The sequence below is a fragment of the Bos grunniens genome, chromosome 5 (assembly GCF_055505025.1).
Source record: "Bos grunniens cultivar Pamir isolate PY7600 chromosome 5, Bosgru_T2T1.0, whole genome shotgun sequence".
NCBI classification, from domain to species: Eukaryota; Metazoa; Chordata; class Mammalia; order Artiodactyla; family Bovidae; genus Bos; species Bos grunniens.
Genome location: NC_141169.1, coordinates 115,306,834 through 115,328,148, shown reverse-complemented (window position 1 = coordinate 115,328,148; position 21,315 = coordinate 115,306,834). Strand labels below are relative to the sequence as shown.

At 62.1% G+C, this 21,315-nt stretch overlaps 1 protein-coding gene and 1 long non-coding RNA gene across 8 annotated transcripts in view; one reads left to right on the top strand and one right to left on the bottom strand.

Annotated features, from left to right (window-relative positions):
• The window catches only part of SCUBE1 (signal peptide, CUB domain and EGF like domain containing 1), a 127,101-nt gene extending 106,079 nt beyond the window's left edge, over nt 1-21,022 (top strand). For 4 of the 7 annotated variants that reach the window (XM_086403185.1, XM_086403186.1, XM_086403184.1 and 1 more), the window contains 12 exons: nt 4,168-4,287; nt 4,620-4,724; nt 5,677-5,793; nt 6,402-6,539; nt 7,828-8,031; nt 10,050-10,211; nt 11,828-11,995; nt 13,721-13,882; nt 15,642-15,839; nt 17,278-17,430; nt 17,779-17,858; nt 20,121-21,022. In XM_086403185.1, the coding sequence (XP_086259311.1) occupies nt 4,168-4,287; nt 4,620-4,724; nt 5,677-5,793; nt 6,402-6,539; nt 7,828-8,031; nt 10,050-10,211; nt 11,828-11,995; nt 13,721-13,882; nt 15,642-15,839; nt 17,278-17,430; nt 17,779-17,858; nt 20,121-20,273 (1,760 nt within the window). In that variant the 3' untranslated portion in view covers nt 20,274-21,022. Of the gene's footprint in view, nt 1-4,167; nt 4,288-4,619; nt 4,725-5,676; nt 5,794-6,401; nt 6,540-7,827; nt 8,032-10,049; nt 10,212-11,827; nt 11,996-13,720; nt 13,883-15,641; nt 15,840-17,277; nt 17,551-17,778; nt 17,859-20,120 lie in introns of all 7 variants that reach the window. The other 3 variants (XM_086403187.1, XM_086403180.1, XM_086403181.1) reach the window with 1 other exon arrangement.
• LOC147373213 (uncharacterized) lies at nt 14,769-18,824 on the bottom strand. Its single transcript, XR_015164615.1, has 3 exons — nt 18,610-18,824; nt 16,851-18,020; nt 14,769-16,576 (listed from the first exon to the last, which is right to left on the bottom strand). It is a non-coding gene; the product is annotated as an uncharacterized LOC147373213 (long non-coding RNA).
• Nucleotides 21,023-21,315: the final 293 nt, after the last annotated feature.

Below are 21,315 nucleotides of genomic sequence, written 5' to 3'. Positions count from 1 at the left end.
CTTTGGCCTGAGCAGCAGCATCACATGACGATCCGAAAAACATTTCCTCTAACGTCCGTTGAAGGCAGGAGGAGAAGGGGATGACAGAGGATGAGATGGTTGGATGGCATCACCGACTCAGTGGACATGAGTTTGAGTAAACTCCGGGAGTTGGTGATGGACAAGGAGGCCCGGCGTGCTACAGTCCATGGTCGAAAAGAGTAGGACACAACTGAGCAACTGAATTGAACTGAACTGGGATATGCACGAATCCTCCAGCCTGGAGGAGCTCCGATTGGCTCTAAGCCTGAACCTGCGGCCTGTCTAGCGTGTTAAGTTCCTAAACAGAAAAGGCAAAGATGCACACAGGTGGATGCCACCTTAGGATGCTCTGAAAACAGAGACGTTTCCTGCCCATAATCAGAGATGGACGTTCAGTTCAGTCGCCGAGTCGTATCCGACTCCTTGCGACCCCGTGGACTGCAGCACGCCAGGCCTCCCTGTCCATCACCAACTCCCAGAGTTTACTCACACTCATGTCCATTGAGTCAGTGATGCCATCCAACCATCTCATCCTCTGTCCTCCCCTTCTCCTCCTGCCTTCAATCTTTCCCAGCGTCAGGGTCTTTTCCAATGAGTCAGTTCTTTGCATCAGGTGGCCAAAGTATTGGAGCTTCAGCTTCACCACCAGTCCTTCCAATGAATATTCAGGGTTGGACTGGATATGAATCTTAGGATGTCTTAATTTTTATTCATAAGTCCTATCAGCAAAAACCTGTTAAGTTGGGGTTTGATGTGGACCATCCACAAGGTCTGTTCTGTGTATGAATCCTTGGGAAGTACAGACACACGAAGGTGAGTGTCTCCTCCAGGAAGGGCTGGGGAGGGAATTCCCTGTGGTCCGGGGGTTAGGACTCTGCTCTTTCACTGCCGTGGCCCAGCTTCAGTCCTTGGTCAGGAACTAAGATCCCAAAAGCCTTGCAGTGTGGCTGAAAAAAAAAAAAAAAAGGAATAGGTACAAGAGTTGCTCAATGGTGGTGTGAGGAACCAGACACCATAAGGAGTTCACTGACAAGCAGAAAAAGTACTTTTTCTGCTTTTCCCAGTCACAGGAGGGATTGTGCTACATATGGTTCCCTCAGACTTGAAGGCGGTTCTAGTACAAGGTCCAGAGACGTTCTGACTACTTTATCCCAGGCTGTGATTGTTCTGAGGCAGGGGGGACAAGCCTTCCTCACAGATGCATCCCGTGTTGTTGAGTTTGTCCCAAGAGCCTGGCCTAATCTTTGCATGTTGATACCAAAAAAAAAAAGAGGTTTATAGTAATCTGGACTCTTCCTGGGCTCTGCTCCAGTTGTTCTGTGGATGCTGTGGCAAGTTTGCCTCGGGGATTCTGTTTTTTGATCATACATAAGAGAGGTATGTTAAGGCTCCCATCGGCGATGATCTGAATCAGGGGGAGGAGGATTTTCTGAGACTTCAAAAAATAACCCCTCAGGTGTCTTTCAGCTGCCAGTTCCATTTGCAGGGTAGGTCCCTCCACACATGCCGGGGCTTTGACTCAGGGAAAGGAGGCTCATCTGATGACCTCCCAAAGGAGCAGGTGTGGGCTGGGACTCAGGAAGGAGCTGACGATGGTCAGAAAGGCCCACTGCTGAGTGGTTTTAATAAACCAAAGCAAATCAGGTTCATTGTCCCCTCGAGCCTCCTAAGCTCCCAGATTTTCAAATCTGCCTCTTCCCTACTTTCTATCATATTCTCTCACAACCAGGTATTCTTACTTTAAGGCAAATGTACATTTTTCCTCCTTTTTAATTTATTGCTATTTTGGGGGGCTGCAAAATCACTGCAGATGGTGACTGCAGCCATGAAATTAAAATACACTTGCTCCTTGGAAGAAAAGTTATGACCAACTTAGAGAGCATATTAAAAAGCAGAGACATTACTTTGCCAACAAAGGTCTGTCTAGTCAAGGCTATGGTTTTTCCAGTGGTCATGTTTGGATGTGAGAGTTGGACAAAGAAAGCTGAGCACCAAAGAACTGATGCTTTTGAACTGTGGTGTTGGAGAAGACTCTTGAGAGTCCCTTGGACTGCAAGGAGATCCAATCAGTCCATCCTAAAGGAGATTAGTCCTGAATATTCATTGGAAGGACTGATGTTGAAGCTGAAACTCCAATACTTTGGCCACCTGATGCAAAGAACTGACTCATTTGAAAAGACCCTGATGCTGGGAAAGATTGAAGGCAGGAGGAAAAGGGGACAACAGAGGATGAGATAGTTGGATGGCATCACTGACTAGATGGACATGAGTTTGAGTGAACTCTGGGTGTTGGTGATGGACAGGGAGGCCTGGAGTACTGCAGTCCATGGGGTCACAAAGAATCGGACACGACTGAGCAACTGAACTGAACTGAGTTTGCCTTCCCTCTTGTTTTTTGTGTGCTGTGCTAAGTGGCTTCAGTCATGTCCAACTCTTTGCAACCCTATGGACTATAGCCCACCAGGCTCCTCAGTCCATGGGATTCTCCAACCAAGAGTACTAGAGTGGGTTGCCATGCCATTTTCCAGGGGATTTTTCCAACCCAGGGATAGAACCTGCGTCTCTTGTGTCTGCTGCATTGGCAGGCAGGTTCTTTATCCCTAGCACCACCTGGGAAGCGACTTTAAACTTCTTTCTGAGGGTTTCCATGTTCTGAGGTGGTTGGGATGGATGATCGGCATGGTGGACTCAGGTCTCCCCTGGATGCGAGCTGAGCAAGCTAGCCCGGCCCTGTTCTGTGGGCACCCACAGGAGACATGAGACCCCCGGATCAGAGTCTGAGGGTTTCTGAGCTCACAGCTCAGCAAGCAGCCCCCTAGGTGTCATCCACCCAGAGAATGCTATGCAGACAGGGAGCTTACATCCCAGCTGAAGGACACACAGCTTGGGGAACTCACCACTCGATATTACAGTGAACGGAAGCCAGGCTGCTCTTGTCTGGAGGGAGATGAGACCTCACTCCTAGAGGTTGCTCACTGCAAACAAACCCCCGAGAAATGGCCCTGGAAGAGATCCGGCAGTGCTCTGCATCCTCTGTGTCCCCACAAGGATGTGCGGGCACGTGCAGGGCAGGGGCGGTGGCGGCCCGCACACGGGAAAGCCGTGTGGTTCGTCTGCAGTTGTTGACGACCCCCTCTAGAAAGTTGGAGCAAGTACAGGGAACTGCCAGGGGCTGATGTCTGCCTTGGAAGGTTCGGGGTGGATGGTCGTCCGCTGTTTCTTAACCAGAGAGAACACTGGCTCGTCCAGCGGCCCTTTCGGTTTGGATTATCTGCAGGTGTTTTTGTTCATAGCTTCTTGGTTCTTTGGGAACGGGGACTCCTGGTCTTGTGTTTATTTGGGAGCTGGATGTTTTATCTGGAGAGCCATGAGTTTGTTTTTATTTCTAGATGGTTTACCTTCTAAGACCCCTCTTGAAAATGTTTAGGCACATGTTGAAGCTCATGCAAACTGGCAATTCCCCACGGCAGTGTCTTAATCCAGCTAAGTCTCCTGTGTGCACCCGTTCTCGGGGTGACTCCACCACTGATGATGGGCTCAGAGGGTGGCGCTCCCGGAGGCAGGTGTCACCGATCAAGTCTAGAAGGTCCTGTGAGGCCAGTTCTCCTGTCTACCTTGCCTATAGAGCTGTCAGTCTTCTTCCTAGGGGTCTGGGGAAAATGTTTAATCCCCAAAAGATAAACACGTGAGAAACTCTGAAGAGCTCGGTTCAGGACATCTTCACACACCTAGTAGATGTGCCTGGGGTCTGCCCCAGAGCGGGGTTCCCAGTGGCCCTCCCATGCTTTGAGCTCGGTTTCTACCAAAAAGCCCATGTCCATTTTCAGCCATTCCTTTCCCCCGATGGGCAGGGACCCCTGCTGGAGAGGGTCCAACCCCGCCCTCAGGTCTGGGCACACAGTGTGACCCTTCTCACAGATAGCATGGACTGATGTTGGGGGAGCGAGCCTCTCCCTGGGCCCAGGGTCCCCCCGCGTCCAAACGGATGTGGACTCTGCCGTCTCGCAGCCCCCTCCCACCCAGACGGTCTGGCCAGGGCACCGCCGGGCGGTGGGAGTTCCTCTTGGTTCACGCTCAGGGGCCTGCTGGCTCCCAAAGGCCTTCCCCCACCCCTCAAGCCCTCTCGTATGTCCTCCTTCTCCCCAGAGACGGGCAGGTGCCTCTCCCGGGCCAAGGCCTCACCCCCGGCCCAGCTGTCCTGCGGCAAGGCGGGCAGTGTGGAGAGCTGCTCCCTTGCCTGCCCCGGCCACACACTCTTCACACCAGGTAACCGAGGCTGTCCCAGGGAGGGGGCGGCGGGGAGGGGGGCAGGGCCGCGTCCCCCGGGATCCAGCCCCCACTCCCTGCTGCTCTCTGGGAAAGGACCCCGACAGAGGACCCCCGGCCCTGGTCACTGAGTGGCCCTGGACAGCTGTCCAAAAGCACAGTGGACTCGTTCCTGCCCAGACACTTAGCCCCTGGTCGTGGAGCAGGAATGAATAGACATAAGGGTCAGTCCCCACCGTCCTCTTATTCAGCAATGCCCCCGAGGCCCCTAGGATCTGGGGTGCTGGGACAGAGGGGCACTCAGGGCCACCTCACCACTGGCCTCTCCACAGACTCGGACAACAGCTACAGCCTGAGCTGCGGTGTCCCCAGCCTGCAGGGCAAGGCGCTCCAGAAACGCAACGGCACAAGCTCCAGCACCGGGCCCAGCTGCTCAGGTAGAGTCCCCGGCCTGTCCAGCCCACAGCTCACCCGCGTGACCCGGCACCAGCAGGGGGAGCGGAGGGGCATGGTCCGTGAAGGTCTCCCGACCTGGCGCCTGCCCCGTATGGCTCAGGGTGCTGGGGAGCTCAGAGCGAGCCAGGACCCAGAAGCGGCCAGGCTGCAGGCTGAGGCCCAGCCCAGGGCCTGTGCACCACTGAAGGGCCTGTCCACCTCTGAGGCTCTGGGCCACGCATCCGGAGTCGTTCTGCGACCCTAAAGTGAGTGCTGTGAGTCTGTGGATCTCAGATTCCGTTTCAGGGAAGTGAGTCACGTGCTGTGACCATGAGATTGTAAAAGCTCCCGGAGTCGGGGCTGCACTGGGAGACCCCACCCCAGGAGTACCAGAAACATGCACGCTCTTGGCCTCCGGGGCGCAGCCAGCTCCCTGCAGCTGGAGGCGATGCTTCGGCAGCTCTCCCCGTTTGGGATGCTGGTCTTAATGACGTGTCTGATGCACACGCCGTGTAACGCTAAGCTGCCGTGACTCCAGGAGTCTTTACTGTGGGCTCTGTGAGTTGCTCTCGGAAGACGGAGGTGGCTCTGAGCATCTGCGTCCTTCCCAGTCCCCTCTCTCACATGCTCCCCTCTCCCGCGTGTGCTGCCCCTTTTCCCAAAAGCACGAGCCACGTAAACTCGCTCTGGTGATGAGAGAGAAGGCGGGAAGCTTGCCTTTCTTCCTCCTCAGACCTCTGGCTGGCTGACCCTGGCTGGAGCTCGGCCCTGCCATCCACACTCGCACTTTCTCAGAGAGAGATGTCAGGCCACAGAGGTCCCACCCCCAGCTCCCAGGGGATGTGGCCCCCCGGCGGGTCCCCTCACCCTCAGGCCCTCCCCCTCTGCCACGCCTGGCCCCCACCACCCCCCTTCCCATGGGAGAGGCCGCCACTGGGTGTGGGCTTTCCCCAGGTGCCCCTGCCACCCTCATCAGGCAGAAGGCGCGCTTCAAGATCCGAGATGCCAAGTGCCACCTCCGGCCCCGAAGCCAGGAGCCAGCCAAGGAGGCCCCGAGGCAGCTGCTGCTGGGTGAGTGGGCCATCCCAGTGCCAGCCCACGTGGTGGGCAGTGGGGCCCCCAGAGCCCCCCTGGTGCCCCGGAGACCGTGTGGTGTCCCTGGGGATGAAAGCCAGCGTTCCAGCAGAAGAGCATTCCCTGGGCCCCTCTCTCCACCTCACCCCAGGGTTCAGTGAGCTCCCCCCAGAGCGAGGCTCTCTGCCAGGTCGTATCCAAGTGGAAGGAGCCCCAGGGCTCCCTCAGCGGCCCTTTCTTGGATGAGGGTGGCCAAGAAGGGCATTCCGGGCGGGGGACTTCCACGGGGAAAGCCAGGGAGCAGGGCCAAAAGAAAGCAGGCCAGCTCTGTTTGCTGAAACCTGACAAAGCTGGGCGCTTGGCAGGCCTAACCTGGGCCAGGTTGCCCCGAGCTGGGGTTGCACAGCCTCACTAAGGGAGACGCTCCAGGGGCCCCGAGGGCAGCGGTGTGAGGGCCTTGTCGGGGCGGATACAGGGCTCCGTCCCGCCAGGCCCATCCTGGGGCAGACCCTGGGCTTCTCCAGCCTGTGTGCCCGTCTGAGCCTGGACTCTTAGGCAAGGGGGACCCCCGCCGCCTTTGCCACAGTGGCCCCTTCCTTGTCCAGAAAACTGCCACATGACCTTTGTGACCCTCAAGTGTGACTCCTCCAAGAAGAGGCGCCGTGGCCGGAAGTCTCCATCCAAGGAGGTGACCCACATCACGGCCGAGTTTGAGGTGGAGACAAACGTGGAAGAGGCCTCAGGTGGGTGAGGGGTCCCCTCGCGAGGTGCTGAGAGCCTCCGCAAGGACGGCGAACGGGGAGGGCAGGCGGGGGTCCGCTGGGCCCGGAGCTGGGCTCCCACTCCAGCCACGGTGGCTCCCGGGTATGGAGGCTGGCCGGGCAGGCGGGGGAGCTGGCTGGGGCCAGTGGGGCCTCAAAGCAGCTGTGTAGCCCAGGGTGGAGGAGGAGGCCAGGGCCGCAGCAGGAGCAGGCCTGGGGCTGCAGGGAGGGCCGCGCCGCCTCTCCCCTCCCCCCCATCCTCCCCCGGGCCGGGCAGGTCCTCCCCAGGACCGCGAACCCGGCACCGGTCTCGCCCAGGTTCCAGAAGGGGCCTTGTGGGCTGGACTGTGTTTCTCATTTCCCTCCGCGCTGTGAATGAGTGTCCAGCTGTGACAGAGGAGCAGGGGTCTGTCAGCAAGTGTGTGCGGGGTGGGCCTGGCCCTGGACGCTGCAGAAACGGGGGACAGACGCTGGTCCCCACGCTGGCGGCACCACCGGTCATGGAGGGAGCAGGGAAGGGGCACGCACCCCCCCCCAGGGCCAAGGGAGACACTGGACGGTGGGCACGTGAGAACCAACAGGGTGCCGCGCTCAGGCCTCTCCCCAAGAGAGGGGCCCCAGGACCTCCCCAGACGCAGTGCCGTCCGGACCGGGACCTGAAATCACAGTTCACCAAGTGGAAGCGGGTGGCAGGGGTGGTGTTCAGGCAGAGGGAGAAGAGGCCCAGAGCAGAGAGAGCAGGGTGCATTCAGGAGACAGGGTGCGGGGAAGGGCAGCCAGAAGGTGGAGTTCACGGCGAGTCTGAGTGCGGGGCATCAAGGCTAGCAAGGCAGGGGCCTCCAGGCCACGAGGGGCCCGGGTTCAAGGTCGGAGCCCGGGTTCAAGGTCGGAGCCCGGGTTCAAGGTCGGAGGGCTGTAACGCTGTGCTGGAGACAGAGCCAGCCTCACGGGTGTTGGCGCGGCTGGAGGGGCTCCCATGAGGGCGCTGGGCCCGGGGAGGGGAGACGCATCGCTGTGGCAGAAGCCCGCCCGCTTCTCAGATCTGCTTCAGGGCCTCGAACCACTCACACCTCTCAGAGCCTGGGTCCCCAGCCTGTCAGGCGTTCCAGCCCCCCCGCGCCCCTCTCCAGCGCTGCTGCTGCTGCTGCTGCTGTGGGAAAGCGCCCCGAGCAGAGGCCCAGCCGCCCCAGCATCTGGCAGAGGGGGGCACATGGCGGTGGAGGCCTCTCCCGGGGGAGGTGGCGAGCCTGGGTCTCGCCCGCCCCTGCAGACACCTGCGAGGCCGACTGCGTGCGGAGGCGAGCAGAGCAGAGCCTGCAGGCCGCCATCAAGACCCTGCGGAAGTCCCTGAGCCGGCAGCACTTCTCCGTGCAGGTTGCGGGCACCGAGTACGAGCTGGCCCAGCGGCCGGCCAAGGCGCCAGAGGGCCCGGGGACGTGCGGCCCCGGCCACGCACCGCAGGACGGCAAATGCGGTGAGTCCCTGCCCGCAGCACCACCTGTGGTCTGCCTCTGTCCATCCAGCCCAGGTCACAGCCCACGGGGGAGACAGACACGTCGGGAGGGGACGGGGAACAAGGAGGCCCCCCCGAGGAGAAGCACTTAGACACGATGGCTGGTATTAGATAGCACCCCGCACCCCCGGTGCTAGGAGGGCAGGTAGGAAGAGCAAGGTTAGCAAGGCCCCCGCCGAGGGGCATGGAGGATGTGGGACCGGTGTGAGTGGCTAGAGGAGGCTTCCTGGAGGAGGCGCGTGGGAGCCAAGGGCAGAGGAGGAGCCAGGCAAAGATGCCCATGAGACTGAGGGTTTCCCAGGGGGGTGGCCATGCTGCAAGGAGGAGGGGGGCACCTGGCCACAGCAGGGCCTGGGACAGGGTGGCCAGGTCTCGTGAAAGAGGCTGGTGACCAGTGCCTCTAGTGACAGGTGCCCCAGAACTGGCGCATCAAGTTGGGGACGGTTTTAGAGCCAGCCGCAGGGGGCTAGGAGGTGAACCCAGCAAGAGTCCTTGTTCTAGCGGGGTCCACGGTTACGTGGGAAAGAAGGCAGGCAGCCAGCAGGCAAACACACCCTCAGGACAGAAGAGGGCCTGGCCGGCCTGGGGCGGCCCTGGGCGCTGTGGGATGATGCCCTGGACCGCACCGAGTGGGCGCAGCCTCACCCGCCTTCAGCTGCAGGAAGGCTGAGATGGGGGGCGGTTGGAGGAGGAGGGGAGACCTGGAGAAAGATGACGGGGCCTGGAAGCAGGGGCAGCAGGAGAGGCAGACGCGGGAGAGAGAACCAGAGAGCACGCTTTGAAGGGGGAGGCGGGGGAGAAGAAGGCTTCCAGGACGGCTCCAGGGATGTGGGCCACCTGGGCAGAGGGGCCGTGGTTTTCTGATCCCGGGGACCTTGGGGGAGAGGGGTCGGAGGAGGTGGGGTTCCAGGTGTCCCGGCTAGCTTGAGAAGCTCGTGAGTCACCCTCATGGAGGTGCTGATTAGCGTGGAGCCACATTCCCAGAGCAGACGGCGTAGACTAGGCCAGAGATGCAGGAGCGGGGGAGAAGGCAGAATCCCGGCAGCGGGGGGCGGACATGGCAGGAGGCAGAGTGCCGCCCCGCGACCCAGCGGGAGGGCGGGGGACTGGCGGTGCTATCCTTCATGCGTTTTTAATAAGTTACTCTGAAACCATTTCAAACTTGCAGAGACGTTGCCAGACAGAACAAAGAACGTCCACGTTTGCTTCGTCCAGAGGCCCCCGTTGTGGACGGCTAACAGCACTTGCTCCATAATGCTTTCGTGTGTGTGTGTGTGTGTGTGTGTGCACGCGGGCACGTGTGTGTTTTATAAAACCATGAGTTCATACTAGCACCTCCGATTCAATACCTTGGGTTTCTTTCTAACCTTGTTTTTTTATGTCCATGTTTCTGAACATCTTGTTCAGGGAGACGTCCACCTCCCTTCCTCCTTATCTTCCCGACCTGTTTCCTTGTCTCCTCGTCAGTGTGCTTACGTGATCAGTGCCGCCAGCTTCCCCGGGCTCTCCTCAGTCCAGCATCTCTGGACCCTCAGCCCCCCGGCGCCCCGTCACTCCCCCAGCCCCTCTGCTCTGCCCCCCATGGCCTCGGGTAGCAGCTCCCACACAGGGATGGAGAGGGGCGGGCAGGGGGGCTTCGTCTGGATGAAGTGACTGCGGCGCATCCCGGAGGCAGGTGGTCCACGGGCAAGGAGTCGGGGCTGGAGGGCAACGTGCGGAGGCCCCTTACCAGAGGGCTGAGCGGAGGGGTCTGGGAGGGCCCTAAGCAGCAGCAGCCAGGAGAAGGCATGAAACCAGAGTCCTCCCTGAAGACCACCGCCTGACTCCTACCCCCAAACCACCGCTTCTGGGAAGGGTCTGGGCCCCCTCTGTGGAAGGACAGAGCCTGAGCTCAGGGTGCCAGGAGATGGACAGCCGGACCGGCTGGCCCCCACTCCGCACCTCGGCCCCCAGCAGTCTCTCCACTTTGCCCCCCACAGTGGCCTGTGGGCCTGGCACCTACTTCAGCGGAGAGCCCGGCCAGTGTGTGCCGTGCCCGCCGGGGACCTACCAGGACCGGGTTGGCCAGCTCAGCTGCACACCATGCCCCAGCAGCGACGGGCTTGGCCTGGCTGGTGCCCGCAACGTATCCGAGTGCGGAGGTGAGTAGGGGCCAACCCTCGGAGGAGGGCGGGGCAGGGGGGCGAGGTACCTCCTGCCTGCACTGAGGTTCCCAAAGCCGAGCCCGGGGGACGTCAGCACGGCTGCACTTACAGAGCGCCTGAAAGACCTGCAGCCCGCGTGCAGAGCAGGCGCTGAGCTGCACTCGGTACGTTTCCAAACCGCCCTGAGCTGGTCGAAAGGACTTTACAGCTGATCACGTGCTCACAGGGCAGCTGGTAGCGGAGGCTCTCGTGCTTTATGGGTCACCAAACACGTGAGCCCTCGTGAAGCACCCATCAGGGCCAAGATGCTTCGTGGAGTGTGGCCAGATACCGGGCAAGAACCATGCCCCACGCAGAGAACTTCACAGTTTGCCCTGAAGGTGGTTGGGAGAGCCCTTTCTCAACTTACCAACCAGTTTGGTTTGCAAAGAGCTTTTCCATTTACTACCCACATTAACTCATCTGTGAATGGGCTCATCACCTTCTCCCCATCAGCCTCCCTTCCCAGGCCATGTGGGGATTACCCAAGAGAATGGGGGAGGAAGGGTCTCCCTTAGGGCGGCGGTAACCTCCAGCCTTCTCGGGACAGAAGGGATCAGATCCGAGTCCCTGCAGGCCGGCCTGCTGCCCTCGGCCCAGCCCCTTGCAGGAGTGTGGTCTCTGCCCCAGAGAGGCCCCTGGTGGTGGTGGTGGTTTAGTCGCTGAGTAGTGTCTGACTCTTGCGGCCCCATGGACAGCAGGCTCCTCTGTCCATGGGATTCTCCAGGCGAGAGTACTGAAGTGGGTTGCCATTTCCTTCTCTAAGGGATCTTCCCAACTCAGGATCTCCTGCATTGCAGACAGATTCTTTACCAACTGAGCCACGGGGAGAGGCCCCTGGGGGAGCAGCAAATTCCAGGGTCTGGGCTGAGAAGGCCCTAAGCACACGTCTTGCTCAGCACCAGGACACCCTCCACATCCTGACTCTTTGCTGGAATGTGTCGTCCCCTCCCTTTGTCCTAGCTGTGCCCTAAGGACCTCACAGACCCTCCTGCCTCTGCTCAGACCCAGCCAGGCAGATGGACCGGGGAGCGTCAGTTCAGTGCAGTTCAGTTCAGTCGCTCAGTCGTGTCCGACTCTTTGTGACCCCATGGACTGCAGCACACCAGGCCTCCCTGTCCATCGCCAACTCCAGGAATTTACTCAAACCCATGTCCATTGAGTCGGTGTTGCCATCCAACCATCTCATGTTCTGTCATCCCCTTCTCCTCCCGCCTTCAATCTTTCCCAGCGTCAGGGTCTTTTCCAAGGGAGCTGCCCCCTGCTCCCACGTGAAGACACAGCCTGGCCTGCCCCCCAGGCAGAGGCCCCTGAAATAAATGACCTCCCACTTCCACCCGTGGGGTCCACCCTTCCCAGCTCTATAGCAGGGGCACTTCTCGTCCCGCAGCCCTCCCAGCAGATAGAAGGAGAGACGCCAGGCCTGGCCAAGGCCACACCGTGCATTCCTCCCCCTCCCCAGGCCTGGTTGCCTGCTGCCTGCAGCCGTTCCTGGGCAGCTGAGGGCTGAGCAGAGGGCAGGGCCTGAGTGAAGCGCCCCTCCCCCAGCCTGAGCCGTGACCTCTGACTTCCAGGCCAGTGCTCTCCAGGGTCCTTCTCCACCGACGGCTTCAGGCCCTGCCAGGCCTGCCCCATGGGCACCTACCAGCCTGAACCTGGACGCACGGGCTGCTTCCCCTGTGGAGGGGGCCTGCTCACCAAGCATGAGGGCTCCGCCTCCTTCCAAGACTGTGAGGCCAAAGGTGAGGACTCTCCCCCTACCCTGCCCCAAACCCCTCTGCTCAGGGACAGTTTCTCTGGATGCCCCTCACTCCCTGCCGTGGCAAGTGTCCAAGGTCAGGAGAGGAGCCTGGAGCCCACAAGCAGGGGACGTTGGCAACCAGCTCTGTGCTGCACACGAGGACGGGGACAGCAGGGGGCCAATCCACGCCTGCCCGAGAGTCTGAGAGGTTCAGGCAGACACAGCAGCTCCAGTCTGGAGCTCTGGGCCCCCAGCCGCCCATCCCTCAAGGCACTGGGCTTGCTGTGCTGGGAGGATGTTGGGAGGGGAGGAAGTGCAGGAGGCAGAGGGGCAGTGTGGTGAGGTCAGAGATCAGAGGTCTTCAGTGCTGCCAGTCATGTCCCCAACGCTCCACCCCCGTCCCAGGGCTGGCTCTCTGCTGATGGACAGCCCTGCCCACCCGCTGATGGCCCAACACAGACTCTGAATCCTCTCAGCTAGCTCTCCAGACCCCAAACCCCCACAGCTCCTGCCAGGGGTCCTGGCCTTTGCTCTCAGCGTCCCCCAGAAGTGTGTCTGGACCCTGCTTCCTCCCCTCTCATCCTCTCTGAATCCCCACCGGCCAGTCAGACGGTCACCCCAGTGCCCTCGGCCTGAGCTCCCAGCCAGGTGCACGCAGGATCCCTGTGCTGCTGGAGCCCCAGTCAGGTCTCAGTGGCGCGGCCCCCGGAGTGCTCTTTCTGCTCCTCCTTGGCCTGTGCCCCAGGCCCGCCCCCACCCCGAGGAGAGCCTGCCTGCCCCTGCACCCGGGAGAGCCAGCCCGCCGCCCCCCCACCCCCGGGAGAGCCAGCCCGTCCCAGCCCCCAGGCACTCGCTCCTGAGTCTGGATAAACCCAAGAGCCCGCTTTAAGTAGCATCTGTTCACGGATGACCCCAGCTTGTCTCCAGTCCAGCCTCTCCCTGAACTCAGCTCTGCCCTCCTGCCCACGACAGCTCCACGCTGTGTCTAACAAGCCCCTCAGAGTCCATGAGCCCAGGCCCCCTCGGTGCACGGCGGCCCTTCCTGCCAGGTCTCTAGGGAACCTCGGTGTCACCCTGAGTCCTCTTTCCCTCTCCCCCAACCCCCAGTCTGTCTGCAACCTTTGCAGCTCTAGCTTCTAAACAGAGCCAGACTGTTCCAGCTTCTAAACTGACCCAGGCCGCCACCAGCTCCCGATGGCCCTGACCCATCCTGCCCGGGCCTCCGCCTCAGCCCTCACCCAGCTCCCCCAGAGCCCGCTCCCAGTGCAGCAGCCCGGGGCATGGGGAGGCTCCAGGTGGTCTTGCTCGCTCAGAGGAAAGCCCAGGCCTCACCGTGAGCCCCGACCTCTGCTCCAGCCACACCCTCTGTCGGGGCCAGCTCTGCACTCCTCAGGTCCCCACACCAGAACCGTCAGTACCATCATCCCTGGCCTCCCTCCACATGCAGCCCCAAGCGGAGGGTCAGACGGGTCAGCCTGAGTAGGGAGCTAGCTGGCCCTGGGGCAGGGCTCCATCTGCCTGGCTCGCTGAGACCACCGTGGTCCCCAGAGCACCCTGCACGGTCGTGGGTGGGGTCCAAGAGCAGAGGGTCAGCCTGTTCAGGGCCTGGGCACGGGTGGGAGGTGGTCACCCAGAGGTGGGGAGGGGCCCTGGACTCTGCTGAGTCAGCCACGGAGGGCGGGGAGCCCCAGGGAGAATGCCCACCCCGCCTCATTCCCCCCGACAGTGCACTGCTCTCCTGGCCACCACTACAACACCACTACCCACCGCTGCATCCGCTGCTCCGTCGGCACCTACCAGCCCGAGTTCGGCCAGAACCACTGCATCACCTGTCCGGGCAACACCAGCACGGACTTCGACGGCTCCACCAACGTCACACACTGCAAAAGTGAGCGCTGCTCTTCCCACGGGGCGGGGGCTGCCCGGAGGGGGCTGGGGCAGGTCGTAGGGACAGGGTGAGCCGTGACCTCTCCGTGTGTCCTCAGGGAGACTGGTGACCCCTCCCTACCCCATCACATCCGCACAGCGCGCGGTGGGGTGCCCGGGCGTGGAGGGTCAGACGGCCTGGGCTCTGCCAAGCGGCCTGATTGCACTGTTTGTGGGTGCCCGTGACTCACCAATGCCCAGCCAGGCCCCGGCTCCAGGCTCCAGTCTGTGGGGGGAAAAGCCCTAGCCCAGCCAGGGAGGCTTGGGCGCAGCTGCCCGAGGGGACCTTGCAGCTCTGAAGGCTGCCCAGGGGCACAGACCAGAGGAGTCGAGCGATGGGAAGCGAGGTGCAAGGTGTATACAAGGTCCTGGGGCGCGACGGGGAAAACAGATGGCCGCGCTGTGTCTGTAAGAGGCTCTGTTTCAGCCCTGAGTAGCGTGGACAGCAGAAGCCAGTCGCAAAGAGGCCACACCCTAGTCTCAAACCAGCACATCATTCAGGCCTGACCCAGAAGACGCTGTCTTTAGGGATTTCGGACTCGCTTTTCAGTCCTCTGGGGCCTGTTTTCCGGTGTTTCACCTTTTCTTCCATCAGTTTCCGGCCCTTCCAGTTTACCCCCTGCTGGAGCTGCCGGTCGCAGCCTCGAGGCCCGTGGAGGAGACTTGCTCCTCGGGGAGGACGCTGTCCTCCGTGCCGGGGCTGCCCTCGCTGGGCACGCGGCCTCCCGGTGGCGCTCAGAGGCGGCAAGGTTTTAAATGTTTAAACGTCCTAATGTGGAAAAGCGGGGAAGTCAAGTCAGAGGGAAGTTTCTAGAATGATGAGGTGAAAATGACACATTTGCCAGAAATTAGGGTGTGAGAAGAGTTTTAAATGAAAATATGTGGGATAATTACGTATGTTTACTGCGTGCGTGCTAAGGCGCTTCACTTGTGTCCCCCTCTTTGCGACTCCGTGGACTGCAGCCGCCAGGCTCCCCTGTCCATGGGATTCTCCAGACAACAATACTGGGGTGGGTTGCCATTTCCTTCTCAAGGGGATCTTCCCGATCCAGGGATCGAACCCCCGTCTCCTGCAGCTCCTACTTTGCAGGCAGATTCTTTGCCACTGTGCCACTGGGGAAGCCTGTACTCACACAGTATTCACACTCTGTTCTTGGCCTAACTTCCTTTTACAAGGTTAAGCTAGGAACCAGTTAGTTTATTCAAAGTCACGTTTGGCCTCTTGGCGGATGGATGCACGGCTTGGCTGAAATGGAAAAAGAAGGGAGGCGTGTCTCCTGCCCCTGCTGCTTGGCTTGCTGGCCCCTCAGCCTGCCTGCTCCGTGGGGAGGGCCGCACCCGGCACCTGGGGGGATCTCGGGATGCTGAGTGCAAAGGATGGGAGACGAGTCAGCGGAGAGAAAGGGAACGTCTGGGCTCAGGTGGCCTTGGCTGAGACCCCGGAGGGGAGAAGGAGCCTGGCAGGGAGCTGACAGCTGCAGGGCCCAGAGCCCGCCAGCCGGGGGTTGAGAGCGCCAGGCGGGAGGCCAGGGTGAGGCCCCCAAGGGCATCCAGGAAGGAGGGGGACAGCCAGGACGGGGTCCCCGAGGAAGGACCAGCCCAGGGCCTGGCCAGGGGAGGAGGGCCCAGAAGGGGACGGGGCGCCTGCCGGCCCTCCCTGGGCCTTCACGGTGGCGCAGGGCCAGCTGGCCTGACCAGGCCACGGGCCACGGTGCCCACAGACCAGCACTGTGGCGGCGAGCTCGGCGACTACACAGGCTACATCGAGTCTCCCAACTACCCTGGCGACTACCCGGCCAACGCCGAGTGCGTGTGGCACATCTCGCCGCCCCCCAAGCGCAGGATCCTCGTCGTGGTCCCCGAGATCTTTCTGCCCATCGAGGACGAGTGTGGCGACGTCCTGGTCATGAGGAAGAGCGGTACGTGCCCGTCCAGGCACTCGCGTCTAACCCCGAGGGCTGGGCTTCCCAGCACGGCATGGAAAGGATCGGGGGAGCCTGGGGTGTGCCCTCCACGTGGGAACCGAGGACCTGCCAGACCCGGTCTCAACAGTGCCCACCAGCCACTCTCCACCCCAGTTGTCCCCCACACCCTGCCATACCACCGCCCAGGGTAAGCCCCAGGAGCACCCCTGTCCCGCAGCGCCTTGCAGGGCCAGCGAAGGACCAGGCTGGGCGCTCACTCAGGGCCCACCCTCTCCCTCTGCAGCCGGCTGGCTTGCCACCCCATGGGGGCTCAGAGTGAGACTTCAGGTGGCAGGGCCAGCCCCTCGGTAGTGGGTGAGCAGCAGTGCGTGCCCAGAGGCCATGGCTGCAGGAAGGGTGGGGGGTCCTGAGTCCCCAGGGACCAGGTAGAACCCCCCTCCCCGCCAACAGCGTGTGCCTCAGCCGGGGGCAGGGGACCTCCCCGCCGTGGTAGGACCACAGCGCCCACCGGGAGCCAGCCCCAGGTCAGAACGTTAGAGAAGGAGGGGGACAGTGTGGTGCCTTCCCCCGGGGACCTGGGATGAGTCTGATGCACAGAGACTGGCCGGAGGAGCAGGAGAACAGGGGGACGGGGGTGCAGAGGCCTCGTCTGCTACGTGTTGCGTGGTTCCCGGGTGCCTGCATCACCCGCTCCAGGTCGATGATGAGCAGAAACGCCCGCCGCCCCATCTCTGCATATGAAGGAGGCATCGAGGCCAGGATGAGCGAGGCAGCTGCCTGGGCTCCTCCAGCCAGTCAGAGCCCAGTCCGGGACCATCCCCACCCACTGCCCTCCCTGCCTCCCCCATTCCCAGCATCTCCCCCTCCACTGTGCGTCCCCAGGGCCGGGTTCTAGGGAGCCAGCCTCTCCCCGCTCTCGAGAGTGTCAGGAGAGCTCCCCAGGGAGCAGGGAGGACTGGGCACCTTTTGGCCACCCCCAGGCACCCCAAGGGTTAGCCAGCTCACCTTTGCTCATCCGCTCGCCAGGCAGGGAGCTGACCCTTCCTCCCAGCCCTAGCTTTGTCCTGGGTGCAGGCGTGAGCCCTGTCCTTGAGGAGCAGGTGGCAGGGAGACAGTGACCAGCCTGTAGAAAGGGGCTGAAATACAATGTTCTCCAGAGCAGAGAGGAAACATGGTGGGAATGGAGCAGTCAGGAAGGCTTCCTGGAGGAGGGGGCACGGACACTGGTCTCAGAGGGACACGGGACCTGGGGGTGAGGGTGGGGAAGGGCATTTGAGGCAGAGGGGACATGCGCGGGGACCGGAGAGCTGGAGTGTTTGGGAGGCTGGGCGCTGCAGGTGCTGCCTAGCTGCCTGCTGGGGAGGCAGGCGGCCAGGGACAGGTGAGGCTGTGGATCCGGGGCAGCTCAACCGTGACGCGTCTCCGCCCCCAGCCTCACCCACATCCATCACCACCTATGAGACCTGCCAGACCTACGAGAGGCCCATCGCCTTCACCTCCCGCTCCCGGAAGCTCTGGATCCAGTTCAAATCCAACGAAGGCAACAGCGGCAAAGGGTTCCAAGTGCCCTACGTCACCTACGACGGTGAGTGTGGCCATCCTGCCCAACCAGCCTGGCCCTGGGGACCCAGACCGATCCCACGTCACCGGCCTCAGGGAGCTCCAGCCGTCGGGGAGGGTGGGGTCCAGACAGGACCCACAAGAGGTACGGGTGGTACCCGCGGGCCTCCACAGGAGGTGCTGCCCAAGCAGGGTTTGGGGGGTTGAAGGCGGTGTTCTAGGGGGAGACCAGTGTGGGTGGGGAAGACAAAGCCCGCAGCGTGAAGCCCCGGGGGAGGGCAGAGGCTGACGGTGGGCGGGCCCCTTGCCCTCCACCCCTGCCCTCACCTTCCTTCCTCCCCCCTCTGCGGGTCTCGGGTTCCCGTCCTGGCAGAGGACTACCAGCAGCTGATCGAAGACATCGTCCGCGACGGACGGCTCTACGCCTCGGAGAATCACCAGGAAATTTTGAAAGTGAGTGAGCTTCTCTCCGGAAGGCAATCCTGTAATCCTGGGATGACCAGGGGCCCCTCCGCCCCCCGCCCGGACCCCAGCCCCACGCTGACGTGAGGCGAGGAGAGCCGTCACAGGAGGAGAGAAGGCGGCAGGCTCGGGTCGCGGGCCTCGCTTTCCCATCTGTGAAATGGGGAGCATCAAACAGGGTGGTGTCTGACATCAGGAGACTCCTCCACCGCCCTCCCCATCCTGAGTACATCTGGAGAAGTGGAGCCCCCTCAGTCATGCGGGGGCCTGTGGCCGTCCCACGGCGGGCGCTAGCCGAGTCAGGGTCTGGGTTCTCACCACGCAGAGCCAGCCCCAGGGATCTGCTTGGAGTCTGGGGGTCTGGCCCCAGCCCAGCCCCTGGGCGGACAGCGCCCCCTGCCTGGGAGCCGAGGGTGGCGTGGAGGACCAGAGCGGGGCCCCAACCCCGACTCCTGCTCCAGCTGCCATCTCCTCCCAGCTGATGGCCCCAGGCAAGCCCTCTGAGCCCCGCCTGGAGCCTGAGAAACAGGGCGGCTCACAGAGCCTTCCCGCACAGGCCTGGCGCGCTCCCGCACCCAGCAGGCAGTTTGTAAGCCAAGAGGTTTGACCCGTGCTGCCGTACCCAGACGAGACCTGGGGGTCTTGGAGTATGAAGCATCTTGTCTCCCTCCTCAGGCACCTGTCTGTTGAGCGGGAAATGCAGGGTCCCTTGGCCTCCCCATACCTGCCCAGTTGACAGTACCTGACTCTCCTCCTCGTTTCAGCCCTCTGCCGTCAGCTCCAGAACCCAAGGTGTCCCCACCCCTGAGGTCCAGCCTGGTGTGGCCTCGCCTGCCTCCGCAGCAGCTCTCAGGCCTCCACTCCCCACTCCCTGGCCACGGCCTCCCGGGAGCGTTCTTCCCACCTCTGCGCAGCGCACACCCTCCCATCCTGCAGCTCTCAGCTCAGCTCTCCTCTGGGCAGCTGCTTGGCCTCCCTAGCCAGGTTGCACTTGGAGGCCCCACGTGGTCCCCTTCTCGGCCAGCAAGTCTGCAGTTTATCACAGTTCCGTCCTGTTTTTGCTTGGTTCCCCCCAACTCCCCGCAAGGACTTCCCACTCAGCCCTGTGTCCCTGGCGCCTGGCGCTGCGCCCAGCCTGTGGGAGGAGCCCCGCCAGTGTTTCCTGGGGCATGGGTGCGTGAGTGTGCGTGCCCACCCACACACCGGGACCAGTCAGACCCCAAGACAGCCACTGGAGACGACGAGCACGTGGGCCGGGAAATACGCGGTGCGGTGGCTGCCGGTCACTGAGCGCGTCCTAGCAAGCCTGGGGGCCTCGGGGGGCCACAGCCAGCCTCAGGCCCGCCCTGAGGGTTCTCCTCCAAGCTGGCATCGCCCCACTTTACAGATGACCACCCCAGGCTTGGACAGGGCCGCCCCTGGTGAGTGACGGCGCCTGAGTGCAGGCCCCCTGGAGCCTCCAGGCAGGCCTGTGCGGAGAGCCCCTGGGCGGGGCTCCTGGCCCTGAGGACTGCACTTCCTCATCCCCGAGACAGGAACCATCACCCACACGGATGAAACATTCCTCGGCACAACAGAAGGGCCATTCCCAGGGTTGAGCTGGGGGAGATGGTGGGGGACTCTAGGGGGGACATTGGGGGGACTTAGGGGGCGACGGTGGGGGGACAGTTGGGGGGACTTAGGGGGCGATGCTGGGAGGACTGTAGGGGCTACACTGCGGGGGTGTAGGGGGGACGTTGGGGAGACTTAGGGGGCGACGGTGGGGGGACTGTAGGGGCGATGTTGGGGGGACTGTAGGAGGAGACATTGAGAGATTGTAGGGGGCAACGATGGGGGGACTCTAGAGGGCGATGCTGGGGTGACTGTAGGGGGGACATTGGAGGGACTGTAGAGGGAGATGGTGGGGGTTGGTTCAGCTTCAAAGCCTCGCTCTCCATTCCACATGCTCTCGTTTTCAGCATGGTCGGTTGTCTTGTTTTGTTTTTGTAGCATACCCTTTTAATATAAAATGTCAGTGGAACTCCAAGAGTTAAAACCAGGAGACTATTAAAAAACCAATCAGGCTATTAACACTGCAACTCTGTATGGCAGAGCCTGTAGGGTCCTGAAACCCACCAGCCAGGCCAGCTGCATCTCTGCAGACACCCCCAGGCCCCTTCAGGGCCCTGGGCGTGGCAGAGGTGAGTGGCCAGGGCACCCCCCGCCCCAGCCTGGCCACAGGCCCCTCACGCTGGGCCTCGCCGTGTCTTGCAGGACAAGAAGCTGATCAAGGCCCTCTTTGACGTGCTGGCGCACCCCCAGAACTACTTCAAGTACACGGCCCAGGAGTCCAAGGAGATGTTTCCTCGCTCCTTCATCAAACTGCTGCGCTCCAAGGTGTCCCGATTCCTGCGGCCCTACAAGTAACTTGGGGACGGCGGCCCTGCTTGGGTGCCGGCTGCCCGGGGAGGAGAGAGCCCTTCCACAGTCGAAGCTGAAGGCGGATCTGCGGGCACCCCCACACTGGCTTGGGAACCGCCGTGGCGCCTGCCCTTTGGGAATTGCCGACCAGCCCGTGGATGGCGAGACCAAGTCCAGGCCGAGACCCCAGCCCAGCTGCCCTCCTCCGACCCCGCCCGGGTGGGAGAACATTGCTCAAGGCAGCCTTTCTGGCTCCCTCCCTTGCTCTGCCCGTTCCCTTCCAGAACACTGAGGGCGCCTGCTGCTCCCAGGCCGGCCCCAGCGGATGCCGACCGGGCAGGGACCTCAGCCACCAGCTGGGCAGGTCCCGGGCAGAGCGGGCCCCTGGAGAGCACACGTGCCCTCTGCCTGGTGCTCTGGGGGAGAGAGGGGCCGTGGCTGCTGTGTCTCAGGGAGGCGCTCAGAGGCAGAATCCGGGAAGGGAGGCCAGGCCGTGGAAGGAGGGGTGCGTGAAGGCTCGGCTGGGAGCTCCGATGAGCCGGGCTCGGTGCCTGCGGAACGTCACACCCGCAGGCGCCTCTGGGTCACGGGGCCCAGGCCCCGGGCGAGGGTGTTGTCGGGGTCTCGGGACTCCCTGATGGGACTGAAGAGGGGAGCTGGGAGGGGAGGGTGTAGATGTGTGCTCCCCCAGGACAGAGCATCTAACTGAGGACTGTCTCCATGTAAATATAAATACAAAGATATATATACTTCTATCTGCGGGCGCAGAGGGAACTGCTCTTCAGTAACGCTAAGTATGCATCGCCACCCCTCCTCCTGTGAGCCAGCATGAGCCCAGCTGTCGCGACATCCCCGACCGAGGAAGCAGCTGCTCTGGGCACTCGCCCCCTCCATTTATAGGGGCCGGGAGCCCATGGGCCTGAGGCAGTGGCCGGCTGGCCCTGGACACACTTTGGAGGACAGATGCTGGGGGCCCGGGGTGCCCTCAGATGGAAACTTGTGTCCCCCTCGGACCCTTCCTGAGGGGCGCAGGGCCCGGTGGTAAACT